Source organism: Plectropomus leopardus, chromosome 24 (assembly GCF_008729295.1).
Source record: "Plectropomus leopardus isolate mb chromosome 24, YSFRI_Pleo_2.0, whole genome shotgun sequence".
Classification (NCBI taxonomy): Eukaryota; Metazoa; Chordata; class Actinopteri; order Perciformes; family Serranidae; genus Plectropomus; species Plectropomus leopardus.
Window position 1 is genome coordinate 9,935,642 of NC_056486.1, and position 24,147 is coordinate 9,959,788.

General features: G+C 39.5%; 1 protein-coding gene across 9 annotated transcripts in view; it reads left to right on the forward strand.

The window, feature by feature from the left end:
* LOC121962852 (peripheral plasma membrane protein CASK) overlaps nucleotides 1-24,147 on the forward strand; it is an 82,059-nt gene that overhangs the window by 26,928 nt on the left and 30,984 nt on the right. For 2 of the 9 annotated variants that reach the window (XM_042513160.1, XM_042513162.1), the window contains exons 7-22: nucleotides 901-1,076; nucleotides 2,387-2,509; nucleotides 2,862-2,945; nucleotides 3,208-3,307; nucleotides 5,604-5,621; nucleotides 8,828-8,952; nucleotides 9,132-9,209; nucleotides 10,323-10,403; nucleotides 12,615-12,803; nucleotides 13,365-13,443; nucleotides 13,774-13,859; nucleotides 17,348-17,416; nucleotides 17,505-17,573; nucleotides 22,614-22,649; nucleotides 23,297-23,335; nucleotides 23,833-24,029. In XM_042513160.1, coding sequence (XP_042369094.1) covers nucleotides 901-1,076; nucleotides 2,387-2,509; nucleotides 2,862-2,945; nucleotides 3,208-3,307; nucleotides 5,604-5,621; nucleotides 8,828-8,952; nucleotides 9,132-9,209; nucleotides 10,323-10,403; nucleotides 12,615-12,803; nucleotides 13,365-13,443; nucleotides 13,774-13,859; nucleotides 17,348-17,416; nucleotides 17,505-17,573; nucleotides 22,614-22,649; nucleotides 23,297-23,335; nucleotides 23,833-24,029 — 1,549 coding nt within the window. The remainder of the gene's footprint in view (nucleotides 1-900; nucleotides 1,077-2,386; nucleotides 2,510-2,861; nucleotides 2,946-3,207; nucleotides 3,308-5,603; nucleotides 5,622-8,827; nucleotides 8,953-9,131; nucleotides 9,210-10,322; nucleotides 10,404-12,614; nucleotides 12,804-13,364; nucleotides 13,444-13,773; nucleotides 13,860-17,347; nucleotides 17,417-17,504; nucleotides 17,574-22,613; nucleotides 22,650-23,296; nucleotides 23,336-23,832; nucleotides 24,030-24,147) is intronic. The other 7 variants (XM_042513164.1, XM_042513166.1, XM_042513165.1 and 4 more) reach the window with 5 other exon arrangements.

Consider the following 24,147-nt stretch of genomic DNA (forward strand, 5'->3'; position numbering starts at 1 on the left):
ACTGAGGTAAACTTCACTCCATCTCACAAATGCCTAAATACCCCCTCCCAAACCCCCCAAAATAAAAGTCTTCAAACTGATGTTTATTTACATCATTTGGAAGAGTGGCTGTTGCTCAAACTGCAGGCTGTACTTTCGCGTTTTTGTATTGCCCGCCACCCATGCCTCCAACGGCGTGGACACAGAGTATACAGCTGATCAAGAGCTCTAAGAGGCATAGAGATCTAATATAATACCTATCAAGCAAAAACGCCCTTTTTACGTTTTCTCTTGTTTCACCAATTTCAAAAAGATGCATCTTTCTACTGCAGAGATGGTCTAGTTTTTTGTGAGGGCCTTCTTTAATAGTTCGAGCCAGACAGTCTGGTTTAGATTGATTCTATACAGTAAATGATTAAATCATCCATTTTCTGTATCTCCCTGCTTTTTCTGGGTTGTGAGGGGGCTGGAGCATATCTTAGCTTACATTGGTGGGATACACCCATAGACAGGTTGTTATACTACCTCAGGGCTGGCACACAGGAAACAGACAGATTAAATAAATGAATGTACAAACTAAATGACAAATATATATATATTCACAGTCTGAGCACATTTTATAGGCAAACAGTTGTTGGTTTCAGCTTATTAAATACAAGGATTTGCTGCCTTATTGTAAGTTGAATATCTTAGTATTTTTGTTGGCATACATAGAGGCATGTTTCAATATGTCCTGACATTTTTAGAGACTAAAAATTTAACCGATTAATCCCAAAAAATCTGTTATTTGCATGTTTTTCCTATCCTTCTGTCATTTTATCCTCATAACACCAGTTATCTCTACAGATTTCAACAATGCTTTCCTTTTATACCCTCGCAGCTAATCACTCTTCAAATTGCCTCACTGTCTGCTCTCAACAGGTCGAGTCGGCACTCCCCACTTCATGGCCCCGGAGGTGGTGAAGAGGGAGCCATACGGCAAACCGGTGGACGTGTGGGGATGTGGGGTCATCCTCTTCATCCTCCTCTCTGGCTGCCTGCCTTTCTATGGCACCAAGGAGCGTTTGTTTGAGGCTATCATTAAGGGGAAATACAAGGTAGGAGCTGATCGACAACACGCCATTATTGTCTGTCCGTGTACACGCTAAATATGTTCCTGACTGAGTTGAGCTGTGCCCTTTAGCCACAGATGAGAACAATAGTGAGCTCCTGTTTATCACAGTGCTGCAGTGTGTATCAAGGTTGAGCTCTTTGGTTACAGAGAACTGAACAGTTTGTGTTGTACATCACTTCTGAACCTCCACAATGCCTTTTAAAGTGTTAATATTTTGTATTAATTTACATTTATTCTTCTTAATAACGCTGTAGAATCTCCAAGTCTTTGACTTGTGTAAAAAAAAACCCAAAAAACTATTTTTTTTTCTTTCCTGTCGACTTCTCCCCTCATGCCAATGAATGCCTGCTCTGAGCTATTTTTACTATTACCTCATCATATGTATTCCTCATTTTATGTTAAGTGGGTGCCTCAAATTACACTCTAATACCCTCAACTCAAGCCAGTGAGAGGTGATGAATAATCTGATGGGCCTGTTCAGTTCTCTATTTTTTGATAAGAGTCTGAGTTTCCTGCCTAGTGCACTAATCTGTGGCAGATGCAGTCACTGCAGGCGGCTTGATGGACGACATCGTGCTATCTTCCATCAAGCTGCTGCTCAGCAGCTGCTGCTGAATTCACAATTTTTTTAAAATAAAAAATGAACTCTACCAACACTGCAACTTTACAATTACATTACAGACGGTGATATTCCAGACTGGGATAATCAACTTGCTTTTCTTGTTGGCATTTTTTTAGTATTTTTCTAAGGTTTTAGCACGGCTCTTGGATTTTAGCATGATTTTGGAATGTTTTTAGTAATTTTAGCATGTTTTAAGGATTTTAGGTAGAAATTTTAGAGTTTAGGATGCTTTTAGGATTTCAGGACGATTTCATGATTTTAGTACATTTCTGGAATTTTAGGACATTAGTGGCTTAGCTTCTCTGGCACTTATTTGATAAACAAGCTCTATTTCTATGCTGTTTTATGCACTATGGCGACTTATTTATGCTAAACGTATAAAAATAAGTCCCTGTGTTAATCACTTTATTTTTATTATTATTAATTAGAAAATGGTTGGGGGGCACCCTATTTGAGGAAAGATTTTCCCTGCAGGCCTTGAGTATCAGTGTTCTAGGCAATGATCACTGAATATCCTGAATAAAGGACGGGGGATGCATATTTATCCACTGAGCACACACAAATTCAGTTTTCATTTTCGCTTCCCACCGTCGTCATTGCTGGCCTGCTGACAGTGATCATGGTTGCCAGTGTGTCTGAACATGTTGTCCTGTGTTTGTGTGTTTGTCCAGATGAACCCGCGCCAGTGGGCACACATCTCAGAGAGTGCCAAGGACCTGGTGAGACGCATGCTGATGCTGGACCCGGCCGAGAGAATCACCGTCTACGAGGCCCTCAACCACCCCTGGCTGAAGGCAAGAACACACTCTCACAGTGCCAGTAAAAACTGACCACAGCTTAGGGGGCTTCGCTGTAGATGTTGCCAACTGTAGCCGCTTATTCTCCTTAAACTTATGTGGTTTATAACATTTAAAAAGCATCAGACATTTAGTGTTATGTGGACAATTGGTGTTTGGGAACTCAAAGTCTCCTTGAAACCACAGGCCTCATTGATGCTGACTCAAAAGCACTTCCTTCTGCTCGGAACCACAGCTGTGCTTTCACATCCGCTCTGCGCTTGCTCTGATGTGTGTCTCTGTTTGCTTATGCCCTCACCTTTATATTTATGGTTTCTGCTTGTACTTAAGTTTGTGTCTGTGTTTGCAGGAGAGGGACAGGTACGCCTACAAGATCCACCTGCCTGAAACAGTGGAACAGCTGAGGAAGTTCAACGCCAGGAGGAAGCTGAAGGTCAGCACTGTGTTGATGTTGAGTATAAAACCCTACAGGGTCAACACGATTACACTGAAGATGAGAGGAGGTGTCACCTCCTCCACAGCTATTTCTGATGACCCAGATTAATTTCTTGTTAAATGTTAACCAGAGATCGTCAACAGGCTTATCCTGATGGCCTCATATGCAAACACATAAAGAGCATGTGCATATATTCCAAAACATGGTGCTCTGTTAAGGCTTTATGTTACAGCTGTGTTATCCATACTCCGTGTCCCAGGGTGCAGTGCTAGCTGCTGTCTCCAGCCACAAGTTTAATTCCTACTATGGAGACCCTCCCGAGGAGCTACATGACTTCTCAGATGACCCCACCTCCTCAGGTAAGCTTTAGTCACAAGGTTTGTTATCTTTTGTTCATTAATCCAGGCTAATAAAACACATTAGACACCTTACAATGTGACAATATAACCTTACAGAACGGAAAAACAACTAAATGAAAACAAAAACGATTAAAATTAATTCATAATTTTGTTTTTGACAGAGCAGCTTACTGGTTTCCCTCATGCTGTCTGTTCCTTTTGGGAAGACTCATTTATTATTTTAACACCTTTGAAACATTTCTTCAGAAAAATTTACAAAAGAACAGTTGATTTCACTTCAGAATCTTTTAAGTGAAGATATTCTGAAAATTTACTGTCATGTTTAACATTGAACAGTCATTATTTCATAGATTCTGTAATGAGAAAGAGCAAGACCATTTTTTTTTGTCAAGTTTTTGGGACCACTATTCAAAACTGGCTCAGATTCCTCAACGTTTATTTTAAACTCACGATTTTAAATATTAAAAGGATTCCAGATGAAACGATCCCCACATTATAAATACAATCATTCTATTTGGTAAAATATTTGTATTTAAAGAAGGGCTGTCACAATAACCTCAATATTGTAATACTATGCCATTGACAAGCCAACCCCAGGGGATTGTAAGCAATGGGAGTACTACATATTTCTACTCTGCTAAAAACGTCAGCAGTGTGACGAGGTGCTAAGTGTCTATTCTGCACTGAGTGCTGAATTTTGCTGTTTTTTTTTTTTTGTTTTTTTTTTTACCTGGTCGCCAAGAGCCTAAAAATGTTTAACTTCAAGTAAAACACTGTTCAATACTGCCAGTTTTTATGCAGATGTCCAGTCACAGTGGAGGAGGCACGAGGCAAATATCACAAAGATCAACCATTATGTCAATGAACAACAACAACAATGAAGGAGAAATTTTTACTGCACCCACACAGATCGCTGGGTCTGTTCTCACTCCCTTGCTTCATCCAGAACTCTACCTTGTGCTGACGTTTTTACTTCTGCGGATATTCTGTATCATAGCAACCAGACACAACCAAAGTGTCTCGGCTGAAAAAACTGCTGCGCCCCTTATTGTGGCTTGTTGCCCTTCTGTAACCTGCATTTAGCAATGAACAAGTTGTTCATTTGTTTTTAACAGTTTCATTTTTGTAATGTAATAAGCACCAATTTACTGAATAACAGTCTAACAGTAAAGCTTATTTTATTATTTTATAAAGTACTGAAATTAGGATTAATGAAGTATTTTGCAGAACAATTTCCCTCACTGTGACAGCCCAAACTTAAAGCTGTATTAAGTGCTAATCTGAAACTAACTTTCCCAAAAAATACATTACAAAGCCAGTTTCTAATTCATAATTGCCACAAACTATTTAGTAATACCACAACACAGTATGAAATTCGGAAGAAATTGCTCTTAATACACTCTACCTGTCACATGTATGTTTGAGTTTCTCATGTACTAGTGCTGTCAATCTCATTATTTGACTGAGGTGATCCTGTTTATTTATAGAAGTAAGTCAGTTTGTGCAGTGTCAGTTTGGGTCATGTAAGGTCAAAGATGCATTGAAACATGAAACATGCATTTGCGCAAAAGAATACATTCACTTTCTAGCCCAGTTTCTATTCTGGTGCATTAATGTGATCTCCAGCTGTCTGTGTAGAACTTCCTCTGTTTAGGATGAAGACAGATGTTTCCCAACAGCCTCACTTCCCTGTCTCAGCCACAAACTTTCACTTCCTTTGATAAAAAGACTGTACCTGGCAGGAGTTATCAGCATAGAAACCACTCCAGTTGCTGTCATAAAGTGTAGGAAATGAGCAGCATAATACATCTTTACCTCATGAATCAGTGCAATGAGCTAAGCACTTCCTGTGTTTTTCTCAGTTTAATATGTATCCACTGCAGCCAGATTTACTGATACCACCATGTATGTAGTTTCTGCTGATGCTGGCAGTCTGTTGCAGTCATGCTTCCTTGTGACTGGTTTATTTTTGCCATGGTAGATCTCCAGACATGTTGCCGGTCACAGACTGGTACTCTAATAATGCTTGCAGCCAGAAGCTTGGCAGATTGTTCGTAGACTCAGCTGCTTTTGGCTGGTTTTCTCTCTATGTTGCTGCTCTTTCCTCTATTTCCCCTGTGCCTCCTTCTATTACCTGCCTGCCCTCATGCCTCCTCACACTCCCCACTCTCTTTGTCTGCCTTTTCTCTTTCTTTTTTCTGTCATTGTGAGGTGTTAAACTCCATAGATGCAGTAAACCTCTAATATCAGCCTCTCTTTCTTTGGTGTTGTTTTTCTTCTGCTGTGCTTTCTCTAGGACTGCTAGCTGCTGAAAGTACGTATCCCTCCCCCCACCCATAGAATCTGGTTGTGTGATATCATCATGGCATCATCACTCTCTTTTTTGTTGCATTTTTTTCCTTTGTGTTGTATGATGTGGGTCATAATCCTCCAAAATGGTCTTCTCTGTGTCTCCCTCTGTCTTCTCTTCTGTCCCTTTGAGAAAACCTGTATAGTTTGATGAGTGTGCTTTAAATCCAGATGTTTCCTCCGATTTACATGCATCCTTAATATTCCAATTACGGGAAACTCTGTAAACACAGATTAGCACAATATTTTGAGTGTTACCTTGTGAGATGCCCAAAACTAAAAGCAAAGTTGAGAAGGTAACATGCTTAAAGGTCAAATTCATCTGTGTTCTTGTGTTGGTAAAAAGCAGTGAAGTTGGAGCTCTAATAACATTATTAAAAATAACTGAAAGGGATAGTTTAGTTCTTTTAAAGTGGGATTGTATGAGGCATTTGTCCATAGTCAACATATCATCAGGAGTAGATGGTTGTTTTTAAGAAGCAGGCTCGACAGAAACGAAGTCATGAACTGCTGTGGATGGGGCAGCAGCAAAACATATTTTAGCAGTATATCAGCGCAAGTACTATATTTAGAATGTTTTCATCACTGTACCTTGCTGTCAGACAGCCTTCTCCAAAATGGAAATGAAACGGTGATATTGCTCTCTTGAAGCTACCAGACTCCTTTGAAACAGTAACCATACCTCACCGAACATGGGAGTTGCTGGTTGTCGGTGTTACACGGTTCCCACAGTCTTGGTGAAAAGTCAAGGAATTTTGTCGTACAAAAATTAATTGTTTCAGTAATCTTCTGGACATGTTTATTCAGAACTAATCTGATCGGATTTTGGTTTTTGGTTTGAATCAAATCTTGACAATAGGTTATTCAAAAAAAAAGGATTCTGCAAACCACAATTATATTAGATCATATAATCAAATCTTGTGCTGTTTTCCATAGTGTGGAAAACTGTAAAAGCAGTATGTGTTGTTCAAACGTTTTAGTAGGATTGGGTTACCCTTGATCAAATAAAATGATCCTGTCCTCAAGCAGAAGGGTGGATTCTGGAACAAAATGCCTAAACAAAAGTTTTTAAATAGGTCAAATAAACATACATGTATTTATATTTTGCACTATATTTATTTAACTTTTACAGTGATGAAGTTGATTAAGACATAAGGCTAGTGATTTAGTCTTTCAGTACAGTAAAGTAAAAAAAAAAGGAAAATAGAGGAAACGCAGGAGGAAAAGGAAAAATGTATCTTATTGTTAACAAATGGCAATGAATAGCTAGAAAAAAATATTACTGATCCTTGAAAAGTCATGGAAATGTTTTGAAATATATTCCATGAAAATGTGTGGGAGCCCTCGTGTTATTTTGTGACTTTCAGATAAGAACTAATTTGGCATCCACAGCAGTACCATTGCTAAGCTTCTATGTCCATTACAGTGTTAAATTTTATTATTTTTTTAATTTTATTTTTTTTAAAGGGAATACATTAATCTTATGAAATAGATATTTTTTGTACCAGATTTACCTACCTGCTAATTTCAATAACCTTCCACGAAACCAAACATAACAGCAATTTTATTTTCTGTAGCCGTCACTGTAACATAGCTCTAATATGTGTTGATGTGTGACATTTTGCTCACCATCATGTACATTTTTCTAATTTTTTTCTGCTTTCTGTGAAAAAACTAGAAAAATAATCCACTGCCCTTTAAATGTTCTGACTAACAATGAGATTTATTCTCATAATCAGGTTTCTGCTAAAGATTTAACGTGTTTGTTCGGAAAAAACAAACGTGCATCTTAAAGAGGGATGTCATTGATTGATTGATTGATGATTGAACAGTAAGACCTCTTCAGCATTTTTAATTACGTCTTCCACAAAATTCTGAAATCTTCACGTTCTGTTTTGCCATTTGTTGAATAATTACCTTAAAGTGCGACTGGTGGAGGTCATTTTAATATTTTTTGTTAAATCTTTTTACTGGAGGAATAGAAGGTAACATGTATTTCATAAGCTTTAACCAATTATTGATCTGTTCATGGCTAAAAAAAATTAAGATAATTGTTTAAAATGTGTTTCTGTGATTGGAGTAGTATGATGCATGTAAACAGACCTGCACCAAGGTTCTCCCAAAGTTACTGACAGCTGAAACTGTGTTTTCTCCCGCTGCCTCTCTTTCATACCTCATGGTAACAGTTGAATCAAAGTCTCATTTGTTCTTTTCTCTGAGTCCATTATTCGTCCAGCATTATACATGTCTGTAAATTGGATTATTTTTCTCCATGTTAAGTTTTCATCTGTTATTCCGGGTTTCTCCCTCGAGTTCTCTTGTTAACTGAACACAGAAAGCCGTGCTTGTTATACTCTTCAAGAAATGTTAAAAATTCAGTGCTTGAAAAGTTTCAAGGATTTCTGTAAGCCATAGTCTCAATTTTAACATGCAAACACTCACTGGTGGTGTAATATCATCTCGCCAAGCACTAATGGATTCTGTGGTCATGTAAGGATCAGCCTGTGGGTTCACATGTATGTCACTACTTTTTCTGTCACCAGGGAGCTTGTTTAATACGTAGGCTGCAATGTTTTTGAAGATGTTTTGACTCTATTTTTATAATTATTACACAAAGTAAATGTTAGATTGGTATGGGGTGGCTTTACTTTTGGCCTGAGAACACTTTTAAAGAAATGGTTTATACATTTTTAATTCTTTCACATTTTCCTCTGCATATTTTTGCATTTAACACTTTATATCTACTTTCTGCATTTTTGTGGGGCGCACTGCTCCTAACCCATCATCCACACTGTGACTTTTTGAAGTGACTTTCCTCTGATGTTGTATTGATGCCATATACCGCTGTTTCTCTGGTTTTGCTGCATGTGTGGGCGATGCAGCAGGTACTTGGGGTTAAATAGTTTTGAGTGTTTGTGTGTTTTATGTGTTGTGATGTCTACTGCTTGTCTTTTTTCTGTATTTCTCTTTTTTTTTCTTTTGCCTGTTTGTGGATGTATAATATGTCGTGTGTTTGTGGATAAGTGTGTCTGTCGCGTTCAGTGTTTGCATTCTATGTTGTGTTGAGTGTTTGCTGGGATTGCTTGGTGTACTTGTATCTGTTCTGTGTGCTTTTGGTTCAGTGTGTATTTGAGTGTATAAATTGCATGTGTGTGTGTGTGTGTGTGTGTGCAGGGGCAGTATCACAGGTTTTGGACAGTCTAGAGGAGATTCATGCATTGACAGACTGCAGTGAGAAAGACATGGACTTTCTCCACAGTGTCTTCCAGGATCAGCACCTCCACACCCTGTTAGATGTGAGTATACCACAAAACCTTCCTCTGTAATACCAAAAGTGCTCAGTGGGGGGCATTACCAGTCAAGAGTATTTGTTCAATATGTATCCTCCATTCTCTTGCCTGTATAACAGTATTGTTGCTTTTTTCATTTTTGCTGAGGTACAATTGTGAAATTATTTTTACGTCTGTCATTTCAGCTTTATGACAAAATCAACACCAGGTCGTCCCCTCAGATCAGAAACCCTCCAAGTGATGGAGTGCAGAGAGCCAAAGAGGTGAGGAACTCACTGCTCATGTTCATTGAATAAAGGGACACTTAAGGATTTCAAACTTGTGTGGCTTTTAAAGCTAGACACAGATAATCTGTAAAAATAAAAATCATGTAGTCCACAAGATATTGTGGACTACAGATATTGCACTGCTGAGCTGCTATTTACGCCACCTTTGCATTTTACAATGAACCAAACAATGGCAACATAATGCCTCTCTGGTGTGTTATTTTAAGCCAGCATGCCAGCATTGCTGAATCAAAAAATGCATCACATTTAACACTAGCATCAGCCTTTTGTGTGCCATATAACATACATCTCCCGCGGTGGGTCGGATGTACATCACTTCATCAAAATGTCACACCCTCCCTGTCTATGTTCCCATCCTGCTGGCTGTCCTGTTCACACATACACCAATATGCTGCTGTTACTACCTCCCTTCACGACTTGTAGACAGCACGGCCAGGCTACAAAACGGCATAACGGCGCAACGTTTCTACCTTGTGTGTAATAACTACAAAGTAAAAACTTCTCAAAAAAACATTTCCACCTTGAACAGGCAATGTGACAGGGGCTGCTACCTCCTCTTTGGTTTTCTGTGGGCCACGGTGGATTCTAGCAAATGCCATCAGAAGCACAATCAGAGCTAAGGAGTCTCTAACACAGCGGTCATCATGTCAGTCAGCTTGAGAACTGTGGTTAAACTGTTACATTAGGCATTGATCAAATACAAACCAAGATTATCTTACTGCATTAGTTGTAAAATGAGATTTTGCTCCAGCTGGTGGGCAGTGCTTGATTTTGGCTAGACTGCTACCAACATGGTGGCCGGGACACAAAGTAAGCAACTACAAATATCAAACAGACATCTTATGTATAAGGATCTAGATTTTAATTTAGCAAGACAGGCATCTTTTTGCATGTTAAAAGGAACAGGCTTAGTCCTAAATAATGAGTGATGCTTACTCAGAAATATTGCTAAGCAGAGTATGTAAGTAATGAACAGACAATAGCCAGAATCAGATACTCTGTTGTGACATTTTAATTCTTATTAATGCTTTTTATCTTTGGTATCCTTAATATTCACACCTCTCTCCCCGTCTTTATTTTCTTCACCAGGTACTGGAAACCATCTCCTGTTACCCAGAGAACACGGAGGCCAAGGAGCTCAGGAGGATCCTCACACAGCCACACTTCATGGTGGGATATTACAGAAACACAAACACACAGCAACGCAACTCATTGTTATTGTTCTGACAGGTTCAGATTTTTTTGGCCTGTGCGTGTAGAGCGTGCTTATTGGTGTGTGAGATTACAAAGGTACTTCTGACAATCCGCATAGCTCCCTCAGCCACAAAGCTGCTTAGCACCTGATCTTGGCGAGGGATAGACACATGCAGAGGAACAAGAACAGAGACAGAGGCATTAGAGCAGCCGGAAGAGCTGAAGGGCTTCGGTGTGGATGTACAGAAACTTGTGAGGGGACGGTCAGATCAATTTAATGGCTGAAACAACTAGGGAGGATCTCATTGATGGACATGGAACCTGAAAACTGAGGCAGAAGAAATTTCATGCAAAGGTATAACGTGGTCTGTAATTACTGATTGTTGCCAAATTTTTTTGAGGTGGCAGTTTTCATCTTAGTTATTGGATAGAACATTAATAGCAAGTTTATTTCTGCAAGTGCACGACTAGACTTTTACTGCATGTAAGTTGTATTGTATTGTAATCTACTGATTTATCATCACTTACAAAATTGCAAAGCAACCAACTGTAGGTTAATTGTTACCATTTATTTAGCCCAGTTAGCAGCACATGTGGCTGAGGTGTTTCCTTCTGCTTATTCAGTCTGTGACACTTACAGGAGCTGTCAGTCACACCTCAGAGTGTTTTTTTTGTTCATCACAAGGACTCATTTTTGCAATGATTTGTTTTTATTAGATAGCGAAAGGAAGAGATAATATTGGCTAAAGGGGGAAAAGGTCTTGGGGGTGGGACCGTTCTTGGGCCTCTTTTCTTTTCTTTTCTTTTCTTTTCTTTTCCCTTATTCTTAACTTTAAGGTACTACTCTGGGGGTGATACAAGCACTGATTTAGCCCAGTTAGCAGCACAGGAGGCTGAAATGTTTCCCCCTACTTGTTCAGTCTGTGACACTTACAGGAGCTGTCACAGTTACGCTTTAGGTTTGCTTCAATCCAATTAGCCCGTCTTGCTCTCTGACCTGACTGCCTGGGTTTTTCATGCTGCCACAGTCATTTAACATTGCTGATTGCAGAATGGGTGTGGAGGGCTTTTGCATGGCAGCACATGGGAAGAAGTATGCCTCATTTGCCAAATGTTTCAATTTGAACTTTTTCCTGTTGACCTTATTATGCAGCAGTGATCCAGGTCAGGTTTTTTTTTTTTTTTTGTTATAACATAGTTCGTCTCAGCCACACTGTTGACCAAAAGTCAGAAGCTTCGAGTGGCAGCTGTTTGAGCTCTCTGCTATGCATCATCAGTGAACATTTATCTGATGAGCAGACGTGATGCTTTGGAAAACACAGCAAGTTTGTAAAAAACACTCTGTGTGTCAGTGACATGATTAGTGCCCAAAGAAGATTAGTGTAAGTCACACTCTTCCCAAAGGCGCACACACACACAAACACACTGATGCTGTGCGTATAACCACATGGACCTTTCTCTTGATTGGAATTGGGTTGTGCATATTTGTTTTACTCATTCGTTATTCAAACAGAGGTGTTTTTTCTCTCCAGTGTTTGAAGGCCAACTCTGGATTCTAGTCACAAGTCTGAGTCAACATTACTTCCACCATCACCAGTTGTTTACATCACCTGTGGCTGCTGAAATGTTTTCCTGTGTGTACAGCATAGCAGGAATACTTGCATGTGTTAATGGGCTTCATTCCCACTGGGTTCACCTATAGAGGAAACATTGATACAGTATAGTTGCATTCATCAGGGTTGCCATGGCCATGGCAAACCTTGAAAAGTCATGGACTTTAATAATCATATGTTCCAGTCCTGGAAAAGTCATAGAATTAGTCAAACTTATTGATTTTCTTCATTATTTCAGATGCAACACAAAACATTTCCAGTATATTGGATAATCCTGGAAATTTGTTGTTTAATAAAGTAAATTACATTATTGTATTAAAAATCACCAAAAATGACACCATTTATTACAGCCAGAAACTGTAATAACATAAATTATTGTTGGAGATCATTGTCTGACATTGAAATTATGTTTCACCAGAGTCTGAATCTTATATGTTTGAAAAAAGCTGGGAAAGTGAGGCAAGAAAAAAATAATCGAGTCCTTAAAAAGTCATACAAAAAGTTAGAGATTTTAACAATTAAAAATCTGTGAGAACCGTGATTTAACATTGTTGACTTTCTGTGTACTGTCCAGGCTCTGCTGCAGACCCACGATGTGGTGGCCCACGAGGTCTACAGTGACGAGGCTCTGAGGGTAACCCCCCCACCCACTTCACCTTATCTGAACGGAGACTCCCCAGACAGCACCAACGGAGACATGGACCTGGAGAACGTCACCAGGGTTCGCCTGGTCCAGTTTCAGAAGAACACTGATGAGCCCATGGTGTGCACACTGAAAGGAACACATATTGCAAATTGAGCTAAATAGATGAATTTACATGCTCACTTGTCTTTCTTCAAAACGGTGTACTTATAGAAACATGCTCCTTACGCATAGGCTAATGGCATTTTTCATGTCATTAATTAGCTTAGAGGCAAGCAGACTTTTCCTCTGCTCATAACTTAACCAGTTGACATTATTTATGCTTTCTTTCACTCGCTGCATCTCCCGACAGAACAGCACGGGTATATGTCAGTCTGCATGCCTGTTTTTTTAGTCAAATATCGTTGGACAGAGCAGCTAATGTAACATTAGCAAGAAGTTAGCGAAGTGAGATGTCCGGCATGTATGTCGTGTCTCCTGAGAAAGGCTTTTGTTTACAAATGATATGTGCTCTGTCTGTTAACCGAGAGTTTCTCCAAAAACAAAACATTTCCACATTGCATCTGAAAGAGGATGATACGGATCAACTTTTTTACTTTGCATCAATGATATGTGATTGTCACTTTGTACTTTTTGTTATTTGTTATGGGTTGTCCCCCTGACTCTGTGTGTTTCTTCCAGGGCATTACTCTGAAAATGAATGAACTTAACCATTGTATTGTGGCCCGAATCATGCACGGTGGAATGATTCATCGACAAGGTATGCAGCCACATCAAAATACTATGTGCAACCGTGCATGCGTATTCACCAGGCATGCTCAGCTGTTTTGTCAACCTGATGAAAATTAATGCCAAAATACGATTACTCAGAGATTATTAAGTGGATAGCAGTAACTTTTATTGGACTCCCTTCTGGTAATTGAAAGAACACTAAACATGTAACTCTTCCTTACATTAGCCGAGATTCCCTGGAGCTGTCTCAGTAACCCCATGGTTTTTTTCTTGGCCTGTGCTTTGTGAAGCACTTGTGTTTCAGCACCCAAGAGCCTTATTTGTAGTCTTTTATTAATTCATTATTTCTGCTCTTCAGGGACTCTGCATGTAGGAGATGAGATCCGAGAGATTAATGGCATCAGCGTTGCCAATCAGACAGTAGAACAGCTCCAAAAGATGCTGGTAAGTCACACAGACTCTCGTTTTTTCATTTCCGCTCTCACTGTGCAGGCGGCTTTAATACAACCAGTCTTCTTAGTATGTCATGTATTAAAGCATGTAACGTGTTTGATTTGCGTTTTCACCAAAATATGTGGCTGTGGGGACTAACATAATAATGTTACTTAACAGTATTATTTTGATATAGTGGGTTGCTCTTGATCTTGCTTTGAGGGAAGTTACTTCAAATTTAAGAGAAAATTTCCCCCCAGACTTGAGGGTGAACTAATTAGATTTTGGTGGTCAAAGTTAGATGTGGGAATCACAAGCTAACTCATGATATGATACTATCACGATACTTTGTCCAAGATAATGATACTATCATGATACTGTGATTCTGTGATAATTAATAAACTGCAACACAATTCATCTGTGATACATCAGAATATATTGACTGAAGAAATAAAAATAACCCTTAAGTAGGGCTGGGTCCTGAAACTTTGGCTGTTGACCTAATATATTAATTGTCTATTGCGTTGTTCGTGTCCCACTTGGACCACCACTTTCTTCACCACTTTTCCCTAACCTCCACTACTCCCCTTGGGGTTTTCCCAGGCAGAATAAATGCATCAATTCTACAGATATCTCAATTAATCATGTTTGATTTTCCTGCTAGTTCTTTGCCAACATACATTTATCACAGGGCAGTTCGAGAAAATATGGCTATAGTTTGCATGTTCTTCCCCACATCCCCTCCAGCACTTTGATGTAACAGAGTTTGGTACTTCGCTTGCTGGACAGGTGTTAAAAAATAACGCATCTGGTATTTCCAAGTATATTCTCTCCAGTGAGTGTTCACTGATGGTTTCCCATTCAGATTAAGACAATGAGATATTTAGCTCTTCCTGCCACTTTATCTTAGAATTAGATATTTTATTAGATATGAGATATTTTATATTACTTTCCAGTATATTATAAAGTGTAGAAATTTGTTTTTTTTTTGGCCCCAACATGTTTATAGTTTTTTATAAGGAACCGCACCATTGGTTGTAGTTCTTTGTAAGTCTTCCTCAATGAGTATGTGGTAAACCATATTCTCTTTCTAATGCTTCAAATGTTATTTTGATTCTTGGTTTTTTGCTGTCCTATATAAACTTAAGTAACATATGATCCCAGTTTTTAAATATACTTGGTTTAACGTACAAAGGCAATGTCTGGAAGAGAAATAAAAATTGGGAGAGAACTGTCATTCTAACAACAACAATCCTTCATGACTTTTGATTTCCTCATCTCTGTGATAGAGAGAGAGACTTTTAAACTGCAGTAAAAAGTGGTGTAGAGTCAATATAATCATCAAAACATCATTTTCACTGTCTATTTCTGCTGCCAAACACGTGTCACCCGTAAAAAAAAAATCTGCAAGCCACCATTTCTTTAGATGTGCTGCAGCTGACATGCAGCTCAGGTGGGCAGTGTGAACACTCTAACTTGATAACATGTCTCCACCATGCCTCTTCAAAACATCAGCTTATTCCGCCTGCATGTGACGTAAACAGTCCCGCGGCACAGCGTGTTACGTAATAATTGCGTGACACAGCGAATCGATAATTTTATTCGTGGCCGACACTTTTAGTAATCAATTATAATTGAATTATGGGCACTGCAGGTCTAGACACTCTGGGAGGAACTTTACCTGCTTGCATGCTGTCCACCACAAAGATATTGGTAATTCTTAATCATAACCATGGCCACATCTACCATTTTGTGTCAGGTATTAATTAATGGCAATCCTTTTTATTCGTAACTTTAAAAATATGGAATGCTTTCTGTAACAATTTTGAGGTTGCAATATTTGGAAATTCATTTGGGTAGTGTCTTTTGTGATTTGCTTGCATGCAAAGTTTGTGTATGTTTTTGTCTATGCGTTCGAAATTTAATTTTGTGATGAACTAGAAATTCAAAAAAGAAAAAAACATGAAACATAAATCGCAACAAGCAGCAGTGCTATTGAGAACGGCCCAATTAGAACTGATGCTAATAGATGTCTGGCGCTGTGTACACCCCCAGGAAAAGGCCTTGAAGTTTTACTCTAATGCACATAAAGTTGATTCGAGACTGGACTACTTCTTTATATTCAAATATGACATCTCAAAGGTAATAAAATGTGAAATATTACCAATAACTATAGCTGATGAGGCATCGGTTATGATGGAACTTCATTTGAATAGGGAAAGAGGGGAAAGTGTAAGGAGATTAAACAATTCTTTACTTGGGGATGAGTGTTTCAAGGAGAAAATACAATGCAGTATGAAGTTTTAGCTGGAGATAAGTGATAATGGGGAAGTGACATCCACAATGCTGTGGGAGAGAGAAATAGTGGCATATTCTTTCTGGAAAAAGAGGCAAAGAGAGAAAATATGGTATTGAAAAACAAAATTAAGAAATCACAAGAAGAACATGAACTAATTAACAATGATACTCAAGCACAATTAACCGCAGCAAAAAAAAAAACAAAAAAAAAAAACAATGAAAAATATTGACATACTAGAAATACAAAAGAAAGTTATCCTCTGTAGGCAAAGTTGTAATAAAAGTTAAATAAACAGCAATAACCATCATAATAGTTAAAACTCCATACATCAGAGGGGGAAATAGAAAATAGCATCATGTTTCAGTGATAACTATCAAACTATCAACTACCTTTACGTTCCCAAGGAAATAAAAAAATTAATGGGTACTTGGAATTCTTACACCTACCCACAGAGTCACACATACAATATAATGACCTAGCACAGCCAATAGTGGAAATGGATATCCTAAAAGTTATCCAGAGAGGAAAATCTAAAAGGAGTCCATGGAAGTGATGGATTTACTTATTCATTTTTAAGGCATTTAAATATTTAATTGCCCCCATCTTATGTAGAGTTTTCAACGAGATCTTACAAACAGGAGATTGGCCAGACACATAGAATTCAGTAATTATCACTGTGATACCTAAAAAAGGAAAAGATCCAACACAATGTTCATCTTATAGACCAATATCCCTTCTAAATGTTGACCAAAGGATATTTACTTCAATTATAACTAACAGTCTTTCACATATACTACTTAATATAATAAACCTAGATCAAAATGATTTGTTAAAGACCGTCTTTCAGCGACAATTTGCGGCACACCCTCAATGTTATCGACTACATATTGAAAACAAAGCAACATTTGTTAAAGTTTAGTTTGGAATGCATTGCTAAGAAAATGTTTATGGGACAAAAAGAAACCAAAAGTAGAACTTGAAATCCTGCAAGAAAATAAAGACAGAGGGGGACAGGGCAGACTCTTAATGGGTCATTAGCCGTTACTCAACATCGGTCTCAGAAACAGAAAGTAAGACATTTGGTCTGATACTAAATTGGTGTCACAGTTTACATGGATGTAAACTGTAAGTGCAAGTTGACTTTTGCATTGAGGCATACAACCACTTGGCTTTAATTCTAGTTGTGTCCTTGTCCACACAGAGGGAGATGAGGGGTAGCATCACCTTTAAGATTGTACCCAGTTACCGGTCCCAGTCCATGTCTTGTGAGGTAGGAAATCATAAACACACTACACACCACACGATTTTGGCATATTCCGTAGGAGATCAAATTATTCATTATGTATTTGCTATTGCAGAAAGAATCACCAGATGTGTCCCGACAGTCGCCTGCCAATGGTCATGCTAGTGTCACTAGCTCCATCCTGGTAGGTTTCTGTTCCTTCTTTTCACCCTTACACACTCACATTTTATTATGGTTCCAGACTGGCCATAACCGTGGCCAGAAGTATTAGGTTTTCAGGTTATCCGTCTGCCCATCCCATTCTCATGAACACAACAGCTCATGAATCCAGGCCAGAGGCACTATTGTGTAGGTCACATGTCTGTACATCTGGTCCAAACTTGCAAACGCAATATCTAAAGAAAACTATGAGGGAATTTTTAGATTTGGCACAAATGTTAACTTGGACTCAAGGATGAGCTTATTAGAATTTGATGGATAGAAGGTTTCCGTCCCTTTGACCTTGTCTGTCTCATTCTTGTGAATGCAGTATCTCAAGAATACCTTGAGGGAATTTCTTCAAATTTGACGCATATGTTCACTTAGATTCAACAAACGGCTTATTAGAATTTGGTGTTCAGAGGTCAAGGTCACTGTGACCTTACCTCTGTCTCATTCTTGTGAAAGCAATATCTCAAGAAGGCCTTGAGGAAGTTTCCCCAAATATGGCACAAATGTCCACTAGGACTCAAGGAAGAAGTGATTGGAATCGACCGGTCAAAGATCAAGGTCATGGTGAGCTCATTAACATGTTTATGGCCATAACTTGAAGATATGCTCAAATTTCACACAAATGTCTAATAGTGTAGTGTTTCCCACAGATTGGGAGCTGATCACTCCTAGTCGGGTTGCTTTGGTAAGGGGGTCTTAAGTTGAAAGACCTGAAACCCCCAATGACCCCAGGTACTATCATGGATGTGTCCAAATGCATCATTAAATGTATGTTAATACCTATTGCTCTGCAAAGCACTTTGAATTGCCCTGTTGTATGATGTGCTATACAAATGAAGCTGCCTTGCCTTGGCTTCCATATCGCCCAACAATATGATATTTTCATGGCACACTTCCCGATGACATTTTTTATGTTTTATGACTCACTATGCTATGACTTTCTTTGTGACACAGTATACTGTCAAATTAACAGTTATGTATATTTCTGATTTCATACAACTTTTTGATTTTTTTACTATACTGTGGCTTGATGTTTTATGATGCAGCATACTTGAACTCTTCATGGCATGCTTTATTATAAATATTTTAATGGCATATGCCTTTCTTATGATGTATTATGGCACACCATACTGTGACTGTTCATGGCAAACCTGACTGACATTTTCATGGCACACTACACACGCTATTCTAAGCTGTTTCCAGTTGTTTTAAACAATTTGTGGGACATGTCAAAATTTGACATTTTGGCATAATATAGCCTTGCTCTTTTTCTCATTTTTTTCAACGTGCTGTGTTATGGGGTTTGGGCCTGTTTTGGATGGTTTTTTTTTGTTTGTTTGTTTTTCAACATTTTGTACTAAAACAGGCCTCTACATGGTTTTCAGCAGTTTTCTGGACATGTCAAATTTTGTCATTTTGGCATTTCTCATTTTTTCAACATACTATTTTAGGGGTTTGGGGGCCTGTTTTGGATGTGTTTTCAACACTGTATACCATGACATGCCTCTACATGCTATACTAAGTGGTTTTCAGCAGTTTTCCGGACACGCCAAATTTGACATTTTCGCCATACTATAGCCTTGCTCTTTATCTCAGTTTTTAACATGCTATTTTGTGGGTTTCTTGGGCTTTGGGGGAGTTTTTTTCCACACTGTACACCATGACATGCCTCTACATGCTATACTAAGTGGTTTTCAGCAGTTTTCCGGACACGTCAAATTGTGACATTTTGGCATTTCTCATTTTTTCAACATACTATTTTAGGGGTTTTGGGGCCTGTTTTGGATGTGTTTTCAACACTGTATACTATAACATACCTCTACATGCTATCCTAAATGTTTTTCAGCAGTTTTCCGGACACGTCTAATTGTGACATTTTCGCCATACTGTAGCCTTGCTCTTTTTCTCATTTTTTAACGTGATATTTTGTGGGTTTCTGGGCCTTTTGGGGAGGTTTTTTTCCCACACTGTACACCATGACATGCCTCTACATGCTATACTAAGTGATTTTCAGCAGTTTTCCGGACACGCCAAATTGTGACATTTTCGCCATACTGTAGCCTTGCTCTTTATCTCAGTTTTTAACGTGATATTTTGTGGGTTTCTTGGGCTTTTTGGGCATTCAGAAAATCTCTGAATGCCGATGGGGCTGGTGGCGTGTTGGAATGACTGTGTGGACAGTAAACCTAAGATTGAAGGTTCGAATCCAGCGTCGCCAGAACCGGAGGTGCTTCGATCCGTTGGGTGGGAGGGAAGGGAGGACGTAATTCCTCCCGGGGTTTCTGGGGTGTGTAAAGCAGGGGTTATACCAGAGAAACGTAGAATCGGCTGAAGTTTAAGGTGGCTCAGGTGATAAGACACTGCCACGTTACCTAGAGGTTGGCGGTTCAAGGCTCAGGCGATGCGGTGGACTTTAAAGGTTTAACTTCCATAAGGGAGAGAGGAAACACGGGTGACAAGACGCTGCCATGTAACTCTTAGGTCGTCAGCTTAAGACTTATATGGCGCAGTGCACTTTTAAGGTTTATCTTCCACAAGGAAGAGGACAAATACACATGGAAGCTATGCCAAACTGTCAGACAAGGTGGCTCAGGTGATAAGACACTGCCACGTTACCTAGAGGTTGGCGGTTCAAGGCTCAGGCGATGCGGTGGACTTTAATGGTTTAACTTCCATAAGGGAGAGAGGAAACACGGGTGACAAGACGCTGCCATGTAACTCTTAGGTCGTCAGCTTAAGACTTATATGGCGCAGTGCACTTTTAAGGTTTAGCTTCCATAAGGGAGAGAGGAAACACGGGTGATAAGACGCTGCCATGTAACTCTTAGGTCGTCAGTTTAAGACTTATATGGCGCAGTGCACTTTTAAGGTTTAGCTTCCATGGTGGAACAAGGTGGCTCAGGTGATAAGACACTGTCATGTGACCCTGATGTTGACAGTACGAGACTTAGGTTGTGTGGCGGTACTTTAAGGTTTAACTTCCATAAGGAAGAGGGGAAATACACATGGAAGCACTGTTGAACTATCAGGCAAGGTGGCTCTGGTAATAAGGTGCTGAGGTGACACTGTCATGTAACCAAGAGGTTGGCGGTTCAAGGCTCATGCGATGCGGTGGACTTTAAAGGTTTAACTTCCATAAGGGAGAGAGGAAACACGGGTGATAAGACGCTGCCATGTAACTCTTAGGTCGTCAGTTTAAGACTTATATGGCGCAGTGCACTTTTAAGGTTTAGCTTCCATAAGGAAGAGGACAAATACACATGGAAGCTATACCAAACTGTCAGACAAGGTGGCTCAGGTGATAAGACACTGCCATGTTACCTAGAGGTTGGCGGTTCAAGGCTCATGCGATGCCGTGGACTTTAAAGGTTTAACTTCCATAAGGAAGAGGAGAAATGCACATGGAAGCTGTGTTAAGTTGTCAGACAAGGTGGCTCAGGTGATAAGACACTGTCATGTAACCCTGATGTTGACAGTATGAGACTTATGTGGTGCGGCGGTATTTTAAGGTTTAACTTCCATAAGGAAGAGGGGAAATACAGGCGATAAGACGCTGCCATGTTACCCAAAGGTTGGCAATTCAAGACTTACATTGTGCGGTGGACTTTTAAGGTTCAAGTTTCATAAGGAAGAGGACAAATACACATGGAAGCTGTGCTGAACTGTCCAGACAAGGTGGCTCAGGTGATATGACACTGCCATGTTACCTAGAGGTTGGCGATTCGAGACTCATGCGGTGCGGTGGACTTTAGAGGTTTAACTTCCATAAGGAAGAGGGGAAATACAGGCGATAAGACGCTGCCATGTAATCCAGAGGTTGGCATTTCAAGACTTGGGTGGTGCGGTGGATTTTAAAGCTTTAACTTCCATAAGGAAGAGGAGAAATACACATGGAGATTGCACTGAACTGTCAGACAATGAGGTGATAACACACTGCCATGGCGGTTCAATCCTTATGAGGTGCAATGGATTTTGAAGTCTAACTTCCCAAATGAGATAGACAAATTCATGTTGAAGCAAGCAGTAAGCATGTTAGATTGGATAGTGCAGGTGATAAGACACCGGCCTGATACCTGGAGGTTGTAGGTTCACAAATCATATGGAACATTGGCGTTGTTTGTCATTTCCCGGCTTGGAAGGTGCCTGAGTCTGTTTTTGATATCCACTGTTGTGTGTGTGACACTTTGTCCAGACCTCTGCTGCGGAGTCAAAAAGGGGAGTGTACACACGGCTCTCCTCCTGGAGTTTGGGTGCCTGGTGGAATGCAAAGAATATTTAGGTGAAACAACCATAATGACTTTTTCTATGGGAAAGAAGGGTTCAGTGTCTTCGAGTTAAGAGCTCAGGGTTGTAGAAGAGAGTAAACAGGTCAGGGTGTTAGGGGCCAGAGACTGCCTGTTAAATCACTTTTTACTATACTGCAGCAGTAGTTTAACGGTATGTCAATATGTGTCATAATATTCACACGTCCCAGGTAAGACTTGAACACATCCAGGGCCAGTCATGAGGCAAGTACTTGAACTCTCTGCACCAATTCTCCCGGCACTTCAGGTGTTTTCCAAGTTCCATTTCTCTCGTCGTGTTGTCCAAAAATACAAAAAAATGTCCAAAAATACAAAAAAATGTCATCCTATAGTATATCATCGAACATGGCGAAAAAATGTCATCCTATGGTATGTCCTCCAAAGACAAACAAAAATGCCGTACAGTACTATGTCATCCCACAATACACAATTTTATTTTATTTTATTTATTTATTTTTTTTTTTGTTGTGTCAAAAAATGGTTAAAAAAAACAACATATTACAACTCGGAGCGACACGTCATAGTATACAATGTCGAAAAAAAAGGGGGCAAAGTTCATACCATCGAATCCCTATGTCTCGGATTTAATTTTATTCCAGCTAACAGGTTACGATCAAAAGCACCAAAGAACCTTTGTCTTGTTTTTTATGTTTTGTTACCGTGCAATACTAATCAAATACTCACACTAAAACTTCTGTCATCCCAACCAGGACCTGCCAGCAACAATCCAGCCCAAAGGCCGTCAGGTGGGAGTTTCTTTTTCTTTACACCACACCTCCACTCCTTTCATTCAACTGTGTGCTTCTCCTTTTGCTTTATAGTCTACATTTAGGACAAACTAACAACCATCCCAACAAGTCCAAAGTTGCACGTTGGCACTCACAAACCCCATGTGTTTGTCTTTTTTCCCATTTCCCATCTATTTTGTTTATATCAAATTTTACTCTCCAATGCCAGGCCTGATCTTTCCTCTTATTACACAGAAACACACTAGAAAATAATCAGATATTTGAGAGAATACCTTCAGTTCCCTGCTGAAGGTATTATTAAAGTGAAATGTAATATGGCTTTGTTGACATATTTCCTTGCTACACTTCATTGAAAAAAAAAAAAAGTAATAAGTAAGTACCAACATTTGAAATGGAAAATGATTGGAAACTTTGAGGCTTGGTTATTTCCTGCTCTTACTTAATTTTTCCCATTTTTATCTGTTTTACGGTGTATGCTCTGAGGTTGCGCATGCATATACATAAGATGCAGTATAAGCATTGTCATATATAAGACTTGGCATCCAGCTGTGGGTCCCTCATCACACCTCCTTTGTTTATCCCCCCCAACGTTTTTACTGCATGATATATGTGTAAGTGTGTATGTGATGCTCTCAACCCCATAGATCTCCAGACCTGCTATCAAGGACAAATTGTCCATCAAGGTAAGATGTCTCTAAGTGGACCCTAAGTAGAAGTAGATCCCAACTACTCCCACCCCCATCATAAAGTTCGGTTCCTCATCATAGTAGTGTCTAGATCCCATGCTAGCTATCAAGGCTTAGGCTTCATATCTGGTTTGTCAGTGGACATTAAAAGCAAAAAAAAACAATGTGGTTGTATGTGCATTAGCTGTCAATAAAAAGAATTTGTATGCCGTTGGATCATTTTCCTCTCGCTTTTCATTGATATAAATTCCTGTGCTCTCTCCTGCTTTGGCTCACACGCTCTGTATTCTCCCTCTGCAGTTTTTCTATAATTTAATGACAAGCCTTGGCACAGCATTTCTTACTAGTATGCGGTTTTGCAGCCAGTCTCTTTTACGTGGGCAGCTTGGCCGATCATAATCTTTCCCATATATTCTTCTGTCTTGACAATGCTACCCTTTGCTGCTGCGCCAGCACCCATCATATGTTTTTGTCTCACTATCTTTCCGCTACAGATTTATGTTCGTGCTCAGTTTGAGTATGATCCGGCGAAAGATGACCTCATCCCATGTAAGGAGGCTGGCATTCGCTTCCGGGTGGGTGACATCATTCAAATAATCTCCAAGGACGACCACAACTGGTGGCAGGGAAAGCTGGAGAACACCAAGAATGGCACAGCAGGCCTCATCCCCTCACCTGAGCTCCAGGAGTGGTGAGAAGAACACATAACACTTAACTTTTCATCTGTCCTGTGTTTTCATTTTTGGTACATATAATTAATGCAACAGCCCTTCAGTAGGTCCCAGCCTTGAGAAGGTTGTAGCTATTAC